This window comes from Chelonia mydas, chromosome 11, assembly GCF_015237465.2.
Source record: "Chelonia mydas isolate rCheMyd1 chromosome 11, rCheMyd1.pri.v2, whole genome shotgun sequence".
NCBI classification, from domain to species: Eukaryota; Metazoa; Chordata; order Testudines; family Cheloniidae; genus Chelonia; species Chelonia mydas.
This window is the reverse complement of record NC_051251.2, coordinates 58,574,357-58,589,935: the sequence shown is the minus strand read 5'-3', so window position 1 is coordinate 58,589,935 and position 15,579 is coordinate 58,574,357. Positions and strand designations below refer to the sequence as shown.

The window sequence follows — 15,579 nt, the reverse complement described above, 5'->3', positions numbered from 1 at the left end:
TTTCAGCTGTTAGACACGATAGCACAGGACACGTCAAACAGCGGGGCATGGGGCATGAGAGCGCCCAGTGAACTGCACCAGCTGAGAAACAAAATAACTTAGCAAAATCCTGCAAACCTAGTGGGAGCCCATGACGACGAGGAGGAAGGTAGCAACTTGCTCCTTCCCTTCTCGTCTTTCTGCTACCTCTACTCTGTCCCCTTCATACCTCTCCCATTCCCAGAAGTATGCTCTACTCTGAGAGAACCTGTGCTTCAAAGACTGTGGAGCTGGTGCTTACAGCTCTTTAAAATGATGCCTCAGTAGTGACTGTAAAGTCCCTACATCAAACCGCCCAGGACCACAATAAAAAATTCCAGCACCCAAAATTATTATTTTTTTTTTACTGTGCCCCAGTTCTCTGATGTTGCAAAGGATTGTGGGAATGGATGAGTCATGTCAAGAAACCAGTGTGTATTCTAGATCCCAAACGGTTAAAGTTTGAGAAACACTGCACTGGCATGTATTGCTGCAGTAGTTCACTGTCAGTGCAGTTTGAAATGAGTTGGGGGCACACCCTATATTATTTGGCCTTTGTGAATGAGGCAGAAGCATATTAAATTAATTAGGCTGAATTTAAATTTAGGTTAAATTTAAATATAGCCTGATCAAAAATAAAGATTTTTGTCCTGGTATTTGTGAGCAGCGGGATCGGGACCTGGAGCTAGCAGCTCGGATTGGACAAGCCCTTCTGAAGCGGAACCATGCCCTGACAGAACAAAATGAAGTGCTAGAAGAACAACTGGGACAAGCCTTTGACCAAGTGAGTGATTTTTAAAACAGAGAGATGAGGGATATGTAGGGTAAAGGGTTTTTGGTTTTGTTTTTTTACTGTGTAGAGGCAGGTATTTGCATTTACTCTACAGCCATAGGGGGATCCTTAAAAAAACAAACAAACAAAAAACTTATTTACCTAAACTGAAGTATTCCAGTCAAGTGCATCATTCCAATATCCAACTATGAAAATTCAGTACAGTGGTCATTAAGAGGAATGTGATATGTTGGTTTTGTAAATATAATACATCACACTTAGAATAGTTTTCAAGGAAGTTGAGCTGATCATAATGGTCCCCTCTGACCTTATTATTTCTGAATCGAAGAAACTCAGAGTATGTTTATAAACAATGAGTTCAGTTTCCTACACCCTTGTGAAGTAGGAGGTATTATTCCCATTTTACAGATGACGAAACAGCCAAAGAGATGAAGTGACTTGCTCAGGATCGCAGAAGAAGTCTGTAGCATGAGACCTGGAATCTCTTCCAGATTCTGCCTCCATCTTATGCTTTAAACACAAGCACATCTTTCTTTCCATGTTTATTCAGTCTCGTGTTACCTTTTTTTTTCACTGTTGCTCAAATCCGTCTCACGTGCTACCATCTCAACAGAGGAACTAATGAAGGATGAAATTGTTACCAAAGTATGACACTTACCAGGGATACCCAGGGCTGTGAGGCACCTTGCTGCCACCAGCCCTTAGTGTGAAGAGGCCTTGTTTGTGCCTCCCTGCGGCCAGCTCCCCAACTCCACTGGCCATCGGCAGCACCGGCACTTGCGTCTAGGCCTGGCAGGCCCCCGTGTTGCTCTACAGTTCATCGTTTGATAGCATATGTCAAAATATACAAGGCAAATAGCCTTAAATCAAACTCTAATAAGTTCTGAAGCAGCATTTTCTTTCTTTGCCTGTCTGTACCTTTTGATCATCATCAATGGGAAATATTTTTCTTGGTTCATCTGTGTGCGCTGAAATCATCAGTCAACACTTAAGTTACAAATAAAAATTGATCCCGCCGAGCCCACTTATAAAACAAAATAGTTACTCACATTCTAGAGCCTCGACTTAATTAACAAGATACTCCCATATCTTGTGGAATATTGCTCACCCGGAATCCTTGCAGCATTTACAGACAGGCTGACTGTAACCATCCTTTCATAAGACAAAGACGCTGTTAGCTTGCATCCTTGGTGATGGATTCTATGTGTTTCTTCATACCCGCAGATTCAACCCTAACAATTTCCTGTCTTTAGTCATAAACAGGACACCCCCTGCTGTTTTGTTTTCTCCTGTGAATTTCCTCTCAAAGATTTTGCAATCTTTTCTCCTGCCTGTGGCTCAGTATAAAAATAGACCTGCATTGTGAGGCATATGCGATCCAGACAGGGAGATAAGTGTCTGTAAGCTCCAACCTGAAAGGAACACGTCCAAACTGTGTCACCTTCTGGTAACCTGCCTTAACTCTGAAACCTTAAGAACATAATTTTCAGTATAGATACATAACTCCTTAAATATTATCTATTCATATATGTATTTTAATGATTATGATGACCAATGGACTACTGGGTCTCTGTAGAGATCTCGCATGCCATCTTTTGGTGAGCTATTATGCATATACCTCACCCATGGGATCTCTGTAAAATCCTGTGCACCCCCTGTGTCCACTGATAGTCGGCACTAAGAGGTTGTTGGGTCATGCAAAGGATTATAAACTGTATCAAAAACATTTTCCCCTTGTTGATGTGACCAGTGCATCCCAGGACCAGATTTTTCAGTGAAATGGGCACAACTGCAAGCACAGATCAGCATACAGATACCAAATATGTGCTCACAACTGACCATATGTATGTTCAAAAACTTAGTTTGTGTATTCACATCAGGTATTTGTACCCGAACTTGGAAGTGCGAGGTTGCACACACCTAACTTCAAAGATATGACCAAGGGGCGGTGGAACAGGGGAGGCCGGGGGGCCAAGGGGCCATGGCCCTCCCACTTTTTTTTGAAAGTGGACGGGCCTGGTCTCCTACCTCTCCTCTTCACCCTGAGGCCCCACAGGCCAGGCCAGAAGCTGGAACCCATCCCGGGCTCCCCAGCAAGGCTCCAGCTTCTGGCTTTCATGATATTGGAGTTCATTATAGTTATGTTCCCCTGGCTTTTCGTACATAAATTCTTAGTTCCAGTCTCTTATGACATCATAATTTCACTACCTCTATAGCAGCATAGTCTTCAAAGCTAGACAAAACCTGAATTTCGAGTATAAAAATAAATAAAAATCTTGTCATAATATCTGGGGTTGTTTTTACCTCAGTTTAAACTGGACCAAGTTTTGTACCAAGAATTCAGAAGCTACATAATATAATACTTTACAATGTTAGGTATATTTTTTGTAAACAAATTATCTTTTTAAACATAGGTTAACCAGCTGCAGCATGAACTATCGAAGAAAGATGAGTTGCTTCGTATTGTTTCAATTGCTTCTGAGGAAAGTGAGACAGACTCCAGCTGCTCTACACCACTTCGGTTCAATGACTCCTTCAACCTGTCGCATGGTCTTTTGCAGCTGGATGTCTTGCAGGACAAACTCAGGGAACTGGAGGAGGAAAACCTGGCTCTCCGATCAAAGGTACACTTCATTTTTAGTATGTGCCATGTAAAGTTGCAGGACAGTGTTATAAAAATCCAGCTTCCATGCTCACTGGAGTGATTTCTCTACCTGAGGACTGTAAATACACCATCCCACCCCAGGTCTGCATTCTTCACACTTGGCACTTTACTCTTGGTTGTCTTTAAAGTTCTGTAATATACAGTGTGCAGAGACAATGCTCAGTAACACGGCAGAAGCCAGATGCCCTCACTCCCCCTCTTCCTCCCCCCCCTTCCCCCACTATTGGCAGGCACAGGTCATCTCTGCCAGTGTGCAAGGTTGCTACATCCAACTGTTCCCAAATTCCCTGTGGTATGTGATATAATACAGGTTCACCTTTAACTACCCACCCAAATTACATTGGCCTGCAGGACTTGCTGATTTGTATGATCCAATATTGTGTGATGGTTTGTTCTTCTGGTAATACCATTGAGCTGACATCTGTCTATGTAGTTACTGTTTGTCAGTCTGTATTCTAGATCAGGAAATTACAGTTTAAAGCCCCAGTAATGCACAGATTTGTGCACATGTTTCACTTTATGCACATGAGTGATCCCATTGACTTAAATGGGAATACTCTTATCCTTAATTTTTTGCACATGTATACAATTTTTGCAGGATCAAAGCCCAATTTTTAAGAAAAAATATAATGAACTTGGGGTTAGTAGAACTAGAGGATGGGGGTTCAGGAATAGGATCATGGAGTTGCTTAGGTTTGTGATGCTCAGTTAAGGGTTATATAGTTTTGCTTTGGTGTGCTCCATTATCACTGGCGTGAGCAAAGGATCTTGTTTTAGACCCCTAGGGCTGTAGTTCCCACAGGCTTGGGCTTTTGCACCCGAGAAAACCTAGTCAGGTCACAGAATTTAAGGCCTGGGGCGAGTGGGAACTGGGTCTTCTTGCAGGCCTTATTTTTCTCCTTTATATGACTTCCCCTTCATGTACTTAAGCCCTTGTCAATCACCAATATTATCTACAAACCTCTCAACTATACCTCATTATGAAAGTTGTCATTAATTTCAGATTTAAAATTAGCTCTGTGCCATAGAAACCTATTGCTCTCCCGTAAATTAGTCGCATTAGAAATGTTGAATCATGAAACCAAAATTAACTCAATCCCACCTCCTTTAAAGCAGTCTCTTCTGCTGTCTGGGATTCCCTTCCTGTGGAATGTCTCACATTTTAAAAGTCCCTGTCAAACATCTGGGCTTTGGCAGATGGAGTCCCTGTGATTCTTTGAATAGCTTAGGGAGACAAAGAACATTTACAGGATTTAAACCAACATCATATCTTTGGCAGTACATAGCATGATTTTTAAAATTCCAAATTGCCCCAACCCCTCCATTTAAAATATTAGATCCTTTTAAGAAGCCTGTGTCAGTACGGGGCTGAAGTTGCATGTATTTTGGAACTGAAATCTTGGTCCTGTGCTGTAAGCACCATGGTGGAGGAAAGAGGGGAGAAAAGTCTTCTCCTTTCCTCTAGCCATCTTGTCACCTGCCTCTTGCCACCTCCTTTTCCCAGACTACTTTGCTTGACTAACAATTGGAGGAAACAGAAGAAGAGCCTTTTGTTGTTTGTGAGAGAGCGATTTGTATTCCACCCGCACTGCTAGGGCATTCTCTTTCTGATTGTCGCTCTGCTCCCTGCAGTATGTGTTATGGGTAGCTTGCCATTTCCAAGGTGTGCACCTCAGTATGTTGCAACAGCCCAGACAGTGGTGCCCACATCACCAGTAAAAATCCGAGGGCATAGGGTTTTCCAGCTTGACTTGTGGGGAGCTTTCTTCTCATGGGTCAGCAGGTTTGGCCTTCCAGGTGTCGTCCTCTGGAAGCCGTATTCAGTTTACAGACTTGTTGGTCATGCTGTCCTCTCCTCTCACCCTGCCCCTCAGTCCTGCTGGGTGTGCCAGTGCTGTGAGCCAACTGTGTGTTGGAATCTGCCACATTTCTCTTTTTTTAAGAGTAGGGTTTTGGTACATTCCCAAGCCCTGTTCCATTCTAGCAGACATGGGTAGATTGATGACAGAGTCACAGTCCTAGGCTGGGGGAAGCTGCAATTGCAAGGAAAAGTCCTGCTCTTGTCTATGTGGAAGCATGCCTAGTGAAGACAGAAACATCTGGGATTTTAGCTATAATTAGGGTTACAATACCTCCAGGTTTTCCTGGACATGACCTCTTTTTTTTATCCTCCGACCCGGTCTGCACTTAACAGTAGATCAGTGCAGCTGTAATCGATGCAGTGGGTGTCGACCTGCTAAATCAATTTTAAAGCACTCTCCAGTCAACTCTGGTAATCCATCACTCCAAGAAGAGTAAGGGAGGTTGACGGGAGAGCATCTCCCATCGATGCAGCGTGGTGTAGACACCATGGTAAGTCGACCTAAGCTACGTCAACTCCAGTTACGTTATTCACGTAACTGGAGTAGTGTAACTTAGGTCGACTTACCACTGAAGTATAGACAAGCCCTCTGTCTGGGCAGATTTTTCAAATCAGAGGAAATGTCTGGGAAAACCGTCTCTGCGCCCTGCATCCACAGCTGCCGGATCCCACCCAGCCCGGCCCACCAGGTAAGTAGAGCCACTAAGTGCCTCTCTGCCTGCCCCACCCTGGGGTCTCAGAGCCCGGCTGGGAGGGGTGACAAGGCCAGACCCTGGCTCCCTGCCCTGGGGAGGGGAAGAGGCCTTCAGGGAGGTGCTGGCTGACACTGCATCCCTGGCCTGCACCTGCCACCATGACAGGTAGTGCAACACTGCCCATGACCTTGAGTGCGAGGCCACAGGTACTCCTTCCAACACCCCCCCAAATACCCCATCCCGGTATACACACCCTTCCAGCACCCCCCAAATACTCCCTCTCAGTACATGCCTCCCCCTCCAGTTTCCCCACCCCCATCCCTGGCAGTGTCCTCTGTTTGGGAACTTGAAATGTGGTAACCCTAGCTGCGATGCTCTAGCACAGGGGTGGTCAACCTGCACCTGAGAAGGAGCCAGAATTTACCAATGTACATTGCCAAGAGCCACAGTAATACGCCAGCAGCTCCCCTGCACCTGCCAGCAGCCCTGCTGATCAGCACCTCCCCCTCTTTCCCCATATCTCTTGGGGAAGGGGAAGGAGCCAGGGCATGGCAGGCTCAGGGAAGGGGGCAGGAAGGAGCGGGGGGTCTTGCGGGAAGGGGTGAAGTAGGGGCAGGGCCTGTGGTAGAGTTAGGGGTTGAGCAATGAGCACCCCACCACCCCCGGCAAGTTGGAAAGTTGGCGCCTGTAGCTCCAGCCCCGGAGTTGGTGTCTATACAAGGAGCCGCACATTAACTTCTGAAGAGCCACGTGCAGCTCTGGATCCACAGGTTGGCCACCGCTGCTCTAGCAAGTCACGGCTAAGAGTGTGTGAACTGTGATTTTTTTCACAGTAGGTTTGTATCTTGGTCAAATATGATCTGACTTTCACAGGGATGGCAAAAGGCCACCACCACCCACTGCTACATTTCAAGCCCCTAGTCCTAAGTATGGGGGCACTAAAGCTTCTCAAAGAAAAGATCCCGAGAATTATTTTTAACTGGAACAAAACAATGTATTTTCCCTAACCTCCTTCTCGGAAATGGCTGGACTATTTTTGCTAAATTTTTCTATTAAATAAATAATCAGCTTGAGGCAGACACCTGGCACTGAAATTTTCAGCCCAAACAGTTAAAATTTGGCCAAGTTATAAGCAACTGGAAATGGTCTTATAATAGGGGAAGTGTCAGGCAACTATAGTAATAAATGGTGCAACTAACCCAGCCTATAATAAAAATATGGCACTTAAAAGATAGTTTAAATTTTTGCCCTGCCATTTTGCCTGGGCCCTTTTAACTGAGGCTTTTCTATAGTTTTATTCTTATGTAATTTCACCTTTGTCCATTGTAAATATCCTCAGGCATATTGAGCTCCTTGTTAGTTGGCCTGATTTCATGAGAAACGCCAAGATCTATTTATAGTTCATGTGATTATGTTATGTGGAAGTGCTTTTATCTGCAGTTCCCTTTCTCTGAAATAGAAATTACTTGTAATTTCTGTGGGTAAAATGTTTTCTGATGGAAGTATAATTTTTAAGTTGATGTTGTCTCTCTAATTTTCTTGAAGGCTTGTCATCTAAAGACAGAAACCATTACATATGAAGTGAAAGAGCAGGAGCTGGTCAGTGACTGTGTCAAAGAGCTCCGTGAGTATCGAGTTTGTATCTCATAGTAGAAACAGGGAATTTGATTACCTGGTGCTCAGAATATTTTGGCTATCCCCAGGTTCAGATATGAGTTTCAGAAATCTCCATGAACAGTGTTTCGAGTCTAACTACTTGACCAGCTCAGAATGATGATTCTGTGTACAAGCACTTATTTCTTTCAGCTTCGCTATGGCACTGAGCTTTGGTTTGGAGACCAAAGTATAGCTGTGCAAAAGATAAAAATAGATATTTGCTAAAAATTGAATGCCTCTTGCAGACCTGAGCTCTTAAAAAAGAAAACTAACTCTTAGTTAGTGCTTAGAGTTAGCTTCGTGCTCGTGTTTCAGAGTAACAGCCGTGTTAGTCTGTATTCGTAAAAAGAAAAGGAGGACTTGTGGCACCTTAGAGACTAACCAGTTTATTTGAGCATGAGCTTTCGTGAGCTACAGCTCACTGAAGTGAGCTGTAGCTCACGAAAGCTCATGCTCAAATAAACTGGTTAGTCTCTAAGGTGCCACAAGTCCTCCTTTTCTTAGTGCTCATGAGAGCTGCCAGACAGATTTTCAGTCTCCCTAGATATCAATGTACAGGACACATCTGTGATTCTGAATAGTAAATGACACCTGTTCTTGGGAGTATTAAACTGATCAATATACAGGCTTTTGGATGTACCCATTCTAAATGTTCATAGCTCCATGAACACACATGAACTCCCTCTGATATAAATGCATAATAGAGTACTAAAATCAGCTGCATTTGCAGTAAAATCTCTACAAGAATGCTTGCATTCCTTTGCGCTTACTTGCAGATATGTAACTTTCACTACCCTTGTACAAATGCAGATAAACACTCTGATACAGTTGGGAGTGATATTAACTTTCTTTGGTAATTGGGTAATATGGCAGTTTAAACTTTTATCTGTATTCATTTGATCTATGCTTCTTCCCATATTCACTAGAAAGATAGGCTTATCTTGTGAGATTCTGCATAATCCCTATAAAGAACTCTGCCTTGTTGCCAGCTTTTATTTTGGATAGCAGTCAAGTGTTCTGGATTAATGCCCATCTGATTGTCTTAATTGCTTTATTGTATCCTCCTAGAAACTGTGTAACCTCAGCCAGTGGAGGTTGTTGATTCTGTCTTACATACCACTTCACTGTACCACCAATAAGAGGGATGTAACTCTTGTTTAACTTTATAGAATCCAAAGGTGTGTTAGGCACTTCAGAAACTCATAAAATGGATCTTGCGCCCAAAGAATTTGTAGTCTACGTAGATGACACACAGAAAAAGAAGGGGAGAAACACACTACAAAGTTTTTCCTATTTTACATCTTTTCAACTCTTTCTAGTATATTATTTTTACCCCTAATTTTAAACATAAACTTATCTCCAAACAGCATAGATTTATTGTTATCCCCCTATCTGTTGTAATTTGCCATAAAAATGAATCATGTAACCGAGGTTATAGAAATCCTTATATACAATTAGATAAAAGGAGTACTTGTGGCACCTTAGAGACTAACAAATTTATTAGAGCATATGCTTTCGTGAGCTACAGCTCACTTCATCAGACACATAGAATGGAACCATACAATTAAATGTATCTTGCCTCATGTCACTGTTACAAGGCTAACTGCATCTCTGTCCCCTTTCTGGTTTCTAGTTAGTAAAGATCACCCCCATGTTTTATTTCAAGCTCTCATGGGCTGAGCAGGGTTGGGTTTCTCATTCACTGGTTATTGCACCTTTTTAAAGACTCATTTGAGAGTTTAAAGGGTGTGAGCTATGCCCTTTAATGAGGGAGTTGGTAGAAGTTATGAACTATGAACTTCATCTTTATGAACTTTATCTTCAGTGATAAAAAAGGTGTGTTTTACCTTGGCATAACTAATATGCGTTAGCTGTTCCGCTGTAAAAATATAATGGAGACAAGGCACTTTGGTTTTACTGCAAGGTAAACTGGGTGAAGTCAACTACAGATGGCATGAGATTAACCACAGACATTCAGGGCTCTTGTGTGCTTTTCACCATATTGACAATTCAGAGGCCGACTGGTGTACATCCTGAATTGATTCTTTAGGAATTTCACTGTCCTTTGACGACTACAGTGTTCACCTTTGCCAAGGGTGTGTCAGGGAATGCTGTGTGCTGAATGTATATTTTACTCTGTTTTTAGGGGAAACACATGCTCAAATTGCCAGAATGACAGAAGAGTTATCAGGAAAGAGTGAAGAGCTGACTCACTATCAGGAAGAGATCTCAACCCTCTTGTCTCAGATTGTTGATCTTCAGCATAAACTCAAAGAGGTGTGTGCATGCAGTAGGGCAAGGAGAGGCTGAGGGACAGGCACCTGTTTTCAGAGTGTGGTTGGTTCAGAGGATGCTCTGAAGAGGAACAACTTTCTGTTTGGTAAAAAAGGAAGAAATAATCTGAACATGCTATTTGCTTTGCTTTTTGTACCTACAGCATGTGATTGAAAAAGAGGAGCTGAAACTTCACCTACAAGCTTCCAAAGATGCCCAGAGACAGCTGACAGGAGAGGTATTGGGGGCTTCTATTTATCCATTTGAAATAGGGTGAGGAAAAAAGGAGCCAGGTGGAGGGAAAGGGGAACAAGGATTTTTTTTTTTTTTTGTTAACCTCCTGGTGGGTAGAGGGTGAAGGAAAAGAACAGAGTATTTCTAATAATTGATCCTGACTGTGTTTACAATTCACGTGAGTCTCAAGGCAAGTAAGGTATATATGGAGAGAAATCTTACTGCTCCAGAAAGTTCTGAGCAGTGGTGAGCTGGAGCCGGTTCGCGCAAACCAATTTTTAAATTTTGAATCCGGTTTAGAACCGGTTGTTAAAGAATACAAGGAACCAGATAGTGTGCTGTGAAGCAACTAGAAAGCTTTTGAATGCTGTAACAAGAAAACACTTAAGTACATGGTTAACTTTAGGCAATTTTTACTCATCTTGCGGCGCTCCGGGTCTTCGGCGGCACTTCGGCAGCAGGTCCTTCAGTGCCGCTGAAGACCCGGAGCGAGTAAAGGAACCGGTTCTTCAGTTTTTGGCAGCTCGTCACTGGTTATGAGGACTATATCAAGTGAATGTGCACAGTTCTAGGCTGGATTGCAGCTTGCTAATTTTTAGGGAAATGCTCTTTGTTCTGTTCTTTGTACAGATAATTACTGCATTGCAACAATATTCATCTGTATAGATTTATCCTGGTGTAAATTCCATTGGTTATTGTAGTACTGTCTTTGCCTCTGTTGCGGACTGCTGGCTGCATTAATGGCCACTGTTTTTTATTGCAGCTGCATGAGTTACAGGATCGGAATGCAGAATGTCTAGGGTTGTTGCATGAATTACAAGAAGAAGTGAAGGAGCTGCGCAGCAGAGCCAGCCCTGCTGCACATCTCTGCCGCCCCCAGTCATGTGGGGCATTTCCTTTGGTAATGAATCTTGAGCTTTCTCTTAGCATGGTGTATCCACACTGTTACACTGTAGGGCTGTAATACTATCAACAGTCTTTAGTAACATGGAATTACAAGGGCAAAACCAGAGTTGCTTGTTCTTATGAGTAGAATGCCAAAGAAAACAATCCTAGAGCTGTCAGAGGGATGGATTAGATGAGCTAATCTTTTCTATTTCTGATTTCTAAGATCAGAAGAGATCTTTTAACCTCTCCACAATTGGGCTGTTTATTCACTATAAAGAGATTTTTAAAATGTACTCTGCATGTGTGTTCTACACGTCCCTTTCCTTACCATCTATCACAAACACGTCACCTTTCTTTCTTTCTTCTCAGAAGTTGATCCCAGTTTTATATCATGCTGATCACTATAAAATCCAAATGCCTTTCAAGATTTTTAATTTTTCAACCAGTACCTTATGAACTCAGTCTCTCCACACCTAAATAGTTTAGAGATTAGACTGCTAGCATGTTCTGTCAGTGGAAGTCCCAAAGAAACATGCTACGGATTGAACTTTTAAATGGCTGTTCTGCTACAAACGGCGTGGCAGATTTCAGTAGTTTTCGTGTGGGAAATTCAAGAAATAAGTTCAGCTGCTTGACAGCTTCTCTTTTTTTTAAAAAAAAAAACAAAAAAAAAACCCGTTCCTGAAAGTAATCACCCTTTTATAATGCACTACGTTGCTGGGATTTTATCTTCATTATATACTCCCCTGCAATCTCCTTGTTATGAAATTGGTGCTGAACACCAATAGAAATGCATTGCCTTGACATGGTTGTAAATGACCAGTGGAAAACTTAGATTGTAAATGTTGGTTTCTTTTAGATTAATCTTTTTGGGGAACTGTGTCTTTGGCCAGGTCTACATTAGAAACTTGTGTCAGTATAGTAATATCAGTTAGGTAGGTGATTTAATATTTCTCTGGTGACACTTTTATACTGGCGAAAGCCCTGGTATAGATGCAGTTACACTGCGTAAAACTGTTTTTTAACATTACAGCTTATTTTGCTTGGGGAACCAATGTAAACTATACGTGCAAAAGCACTTTTGTGCTAGTATAAACCACATATCCCCTAGGAGAGTGTGCTAGTATAGCTATGCCAGCAAACGTTTTCTAGTGTGCACCTGACCTTTATCTGTGTCTTTTAGGTCACTGTGTAGTGACTCTAATTAATAATAATAATGGAGCAGAACATGAGTTTTTTACTGGGTTTCTATTGCCAAACTTGTGGAGGAAAGCATTTGAATGTCAGTTTTATTTTATTTGATTAATTTGTTCCTTACAGAATTCCCTTGCAGCAGAGATTGAGGGGACAATGCGAATGGAGCTGATTCAGGATGAAGAATCTGCTCCCGGTAAACAAAAGTAAGTTCAGCTTTCACCTTCCCACACGCATCCTCTCTCAACTTTTGCTAGACGTGCCAATGCCAGGGCTAAGACTAATGTCAATGAGGATCGGGTAATTGCTGGGAGTTGGTGAATCTAGATATTCTGTGCCTTATGGAAAGGTTCAGTGTAGTTCAATAAAAAAATCACCTTTCTAGTGTTGAGTTTTTCAATAATCTTTGGGAATTTAGTACAGTATGTATACTCCTCCTATTGAGTTCTCTGGGATGGTTAAAAAAAAATCTACTCAAAGGATATTATTCCTGAATTCTGTAGGTTTTTAAACTAATTTCTGTATTACTACATTGGTTTCATCCCTATTAAATTCTCTGGCAATTTTCTATAAGGGAAACTAGAACTGAAGAGAAATTATATCAGTTCCCAGTATCTTGAAGGCCTTTTCCTGGAGCTTTTACTCAGGAGTAAGGGCTGCAGGGTCTGATCCTAAAACATTTTATTGACCTTGAAAGTTCCTGCGTGGTATTAATGCCACCTCCTCTTGTTCTTTCAAGCCCATACAGGGTGGTTGTTCCAGCAGGAGAGAGCATGCCCCTCAGCAACTTCATCACTCAGACAATTTCCACTCTTTCCGGGCTCTGATTCCTTACTGTTTACTAGACTTGTATAGCCTAGTAGAAGTCGTATGATCGCCTGAAACTTTTTTTCTGTATCCTACCCAAAACACTTTCGAGAACGTTATTGGTCATTGGTCAGTTCCTTGCTATAAGGATGAAAAGAGGATTGTGTATATTTATTCTCTCTCTCTTTCTCAGCGTTCAGCAGAAAAGGGTGTTTGATTCATAGGTATTAAGGTCAGAAGGGACCATTATGATCATCTAGTCTGACTTCCTGCACAATGCAGGCCACAGAATCTCTCTCACCCACCCACTCCTACAAAAAACCTCTCACCTATATCTGAGCTATTGAAGTCCTCAAATCATGGTTTAAAGACTTCAAGGAACAGAGAATCCTCCAGCAAGTGACCCATGCCCCATGCTACAGAGGAAGGTGAAAAACCTCCAGGGCCTCTTCCAATCTGCCCTGGAGGAAAATTCCTTCCCGACCCCAAATATGGCATTCAGCTAAACCCTGAGCATGTGGGCAAGATTCACCAACCAGATACCCAGGAAAGAATTCTCTGTAGTAACTCAGATCCCACCCCATCTAACATCCCAACACAGGCCATTGGGCCTATTTACCATGAATATTTAATTACCAAAACCATGTTATTCCATCATACCATCTCCTCCATAAACTTATCGAGTTTAATCTTAAAGCCAGAAAGGTCTTTTGCCCACACTGCTTCCCTTGGAAGGCTATTCCAAAACTTCACTCCTCTGATGGTTAGAAACCTTCGTCTAATTTCAAGTCTAAACTTCCCGATGGCCAGTTTATATCCATTTGTTCTTGTGTCCACGTTGGTACTGAGCTTAAATAATTCCTCTCCCTCTCCGGTATTTATCCCTCTGATATATTTATAGAGAGCAATCGTATCTCCCCTTAGCCTTCTTTTAGTTCGGCTAAACAAGCTGAGCTCCTTGAGTTTCCTTTCATAAGACAAGTTTTCCATTCCTTGGATCGTCCTAGTAGCCCTTCTCTGTACCTGTTCCAGTTTGAATTCATCCTTCTTAAACATGGGAGACCAGAACTGCACACAGTATTCCAGATGAGGTCTCACCAGTGCCTTGTATAACGGTACTAAAACCTCCTTATCTCTACTGGAAATACCTCACCTGATGCATCCCAAGACCGCATTAGCTTTTTTCACGGCCATATCACATTGGCGGCTCATAGTCATCCTATGATCCACCAATACTCCAAGGTCCTTCTCCTCAGTTACTTCTAATTGATGCATCCCCAGCTTATAACTAAAATTCTTGTTATTAATCCCTAAATGCATAACCTTACACTTCTCACTATTCAATTTCATCCCATTACTATTACGCCAGTTTACAAGGTCATCCAGATCCTCCTGTATGATATCCCGGTCTCTCTCTAAATAGGCAATACCTCCCATCTTTGTATCATCTACAAACCTTATTAGCACGCTCCCACTTTTTTTGCTGAGGTCAGTAATAAAAAGATTAAATAAGATTGGTCCCAAAACTGATCTCTGAGGAACTCCACTGATAACCTCCCTCCAGCCTGACAGTTCACCTTTCAGTAGGATCCGCTGTAGTCTCCCTGTTAACCATTTCCTTATCCACCTTTCAATTTTCATATTGATCCCCATCTTTTCCAATTTAACTAATAATTCCCCATGTGGCACAGTATCAAACGCCTTCCTGAAATCAAGGTAAATTCGATCCACTGCGTTTCCTTTGTCTAAAAAATCTGTTACTTTCTCAAAGAAAGAGATCAGGTTGGTTTGGCACAATCTACCTTTTGTAAAACCATGTTGTATTTTGTCCCATTTACCATTGACTTCAATGTCCTTAACTACTTTCTCCTTCAAAATTTTTTCCAAGACCTTGCATACTACAGATGTCAAACTAACAGGCCTGTAGTTACACGGATCACTTTTTTTTTTTTTTCCCTTTCTTAAAAATAGGAACTATGTTAGCAATTCTCCAATCATATGGTACAACCCCTGAGTTTACAGATTCATTAAAAATTCTTGCTAATGGGCTTGCAATTTCATTTGCCAATTCCTTTAATATTCTTGGATGAAGATTATCTGGGCCCCTCGATTTAGTCCCATTAAGCTGTTTGAGTTTCGCTTCTACCTCAGATATGGTAATATCTACCTCCATATCCTTATTCCCATTTGTCATGTTACCAATTATCCCTAAAATCCTCATTAGCCTTATTAAAGACTGAGGCAAAGTATTTGTTTGGATATTGGGCCATGCCTAGATTATCCTTGACCTCCACTCCATCCTCAGAGTTTAGCGGTCCAACTTCTTCTTTCTTTGTTTTCTTCTTATTTATATGGCTGTAGAACCTTTTTACTATTGGTTTTAATTCCCTTTGCAAGGTCCAACTGTACTTGACTTTTAGCCTGTCTCACTTTATCCCTACATGTTCTGACCTCAATAAGGTAGCATTCCTTGCTGATCCCTCCCATCTTCCAC

At 42.0% G+C, this 15,579-nt stretch overlaps 1 protein-coding gene across 17 annotated transcripts in view; it reads left to right on the top strand.

Annotated features, from left to right (window-relative positions):
• Positions 1 to 15,579, top strand: part of TRAK2 (trafficking kinesin protein 2) — an 80,600-nt gene that overhangs the window by 54,756 nt on the left and 10,265 nt on the right. For all 17 annotated transcript variants that reach the window (XM_043525673.1, XM_043525671.1, XM_043525670.1 and 14 more), the window contains 7 exons: positions 686 to 802; positions 3,226 to 3,435; positions 7,578 to 7,656; positions 9,835 to 9,965; positions 10,126 to 10,200; positions 10,960 to 11,097; positions 12,405 to 12,484. In XM_043525673.1, coding sequence (XP_043381608.1) covers positions 686 to 802; positions 3,226 to 3,435; positions 7,578 to 7,656; positions 9,835 to 9,965; positions 10,126 to 10,200; positions 10,960 to 11,097; positions 12,405 to 12,484 — 830 coding nt within the window. The remainder of the gene's footprint in view (positions 1 to 685; positions 803 to 3,225; positions 3,436 to 7,577; positions 7,657 to 9,834; positions 9,966 to 10,125; positions 10,201 to 10,959; positions 11,098 to 12,404; positions 12,485 to 15,579) is intronic.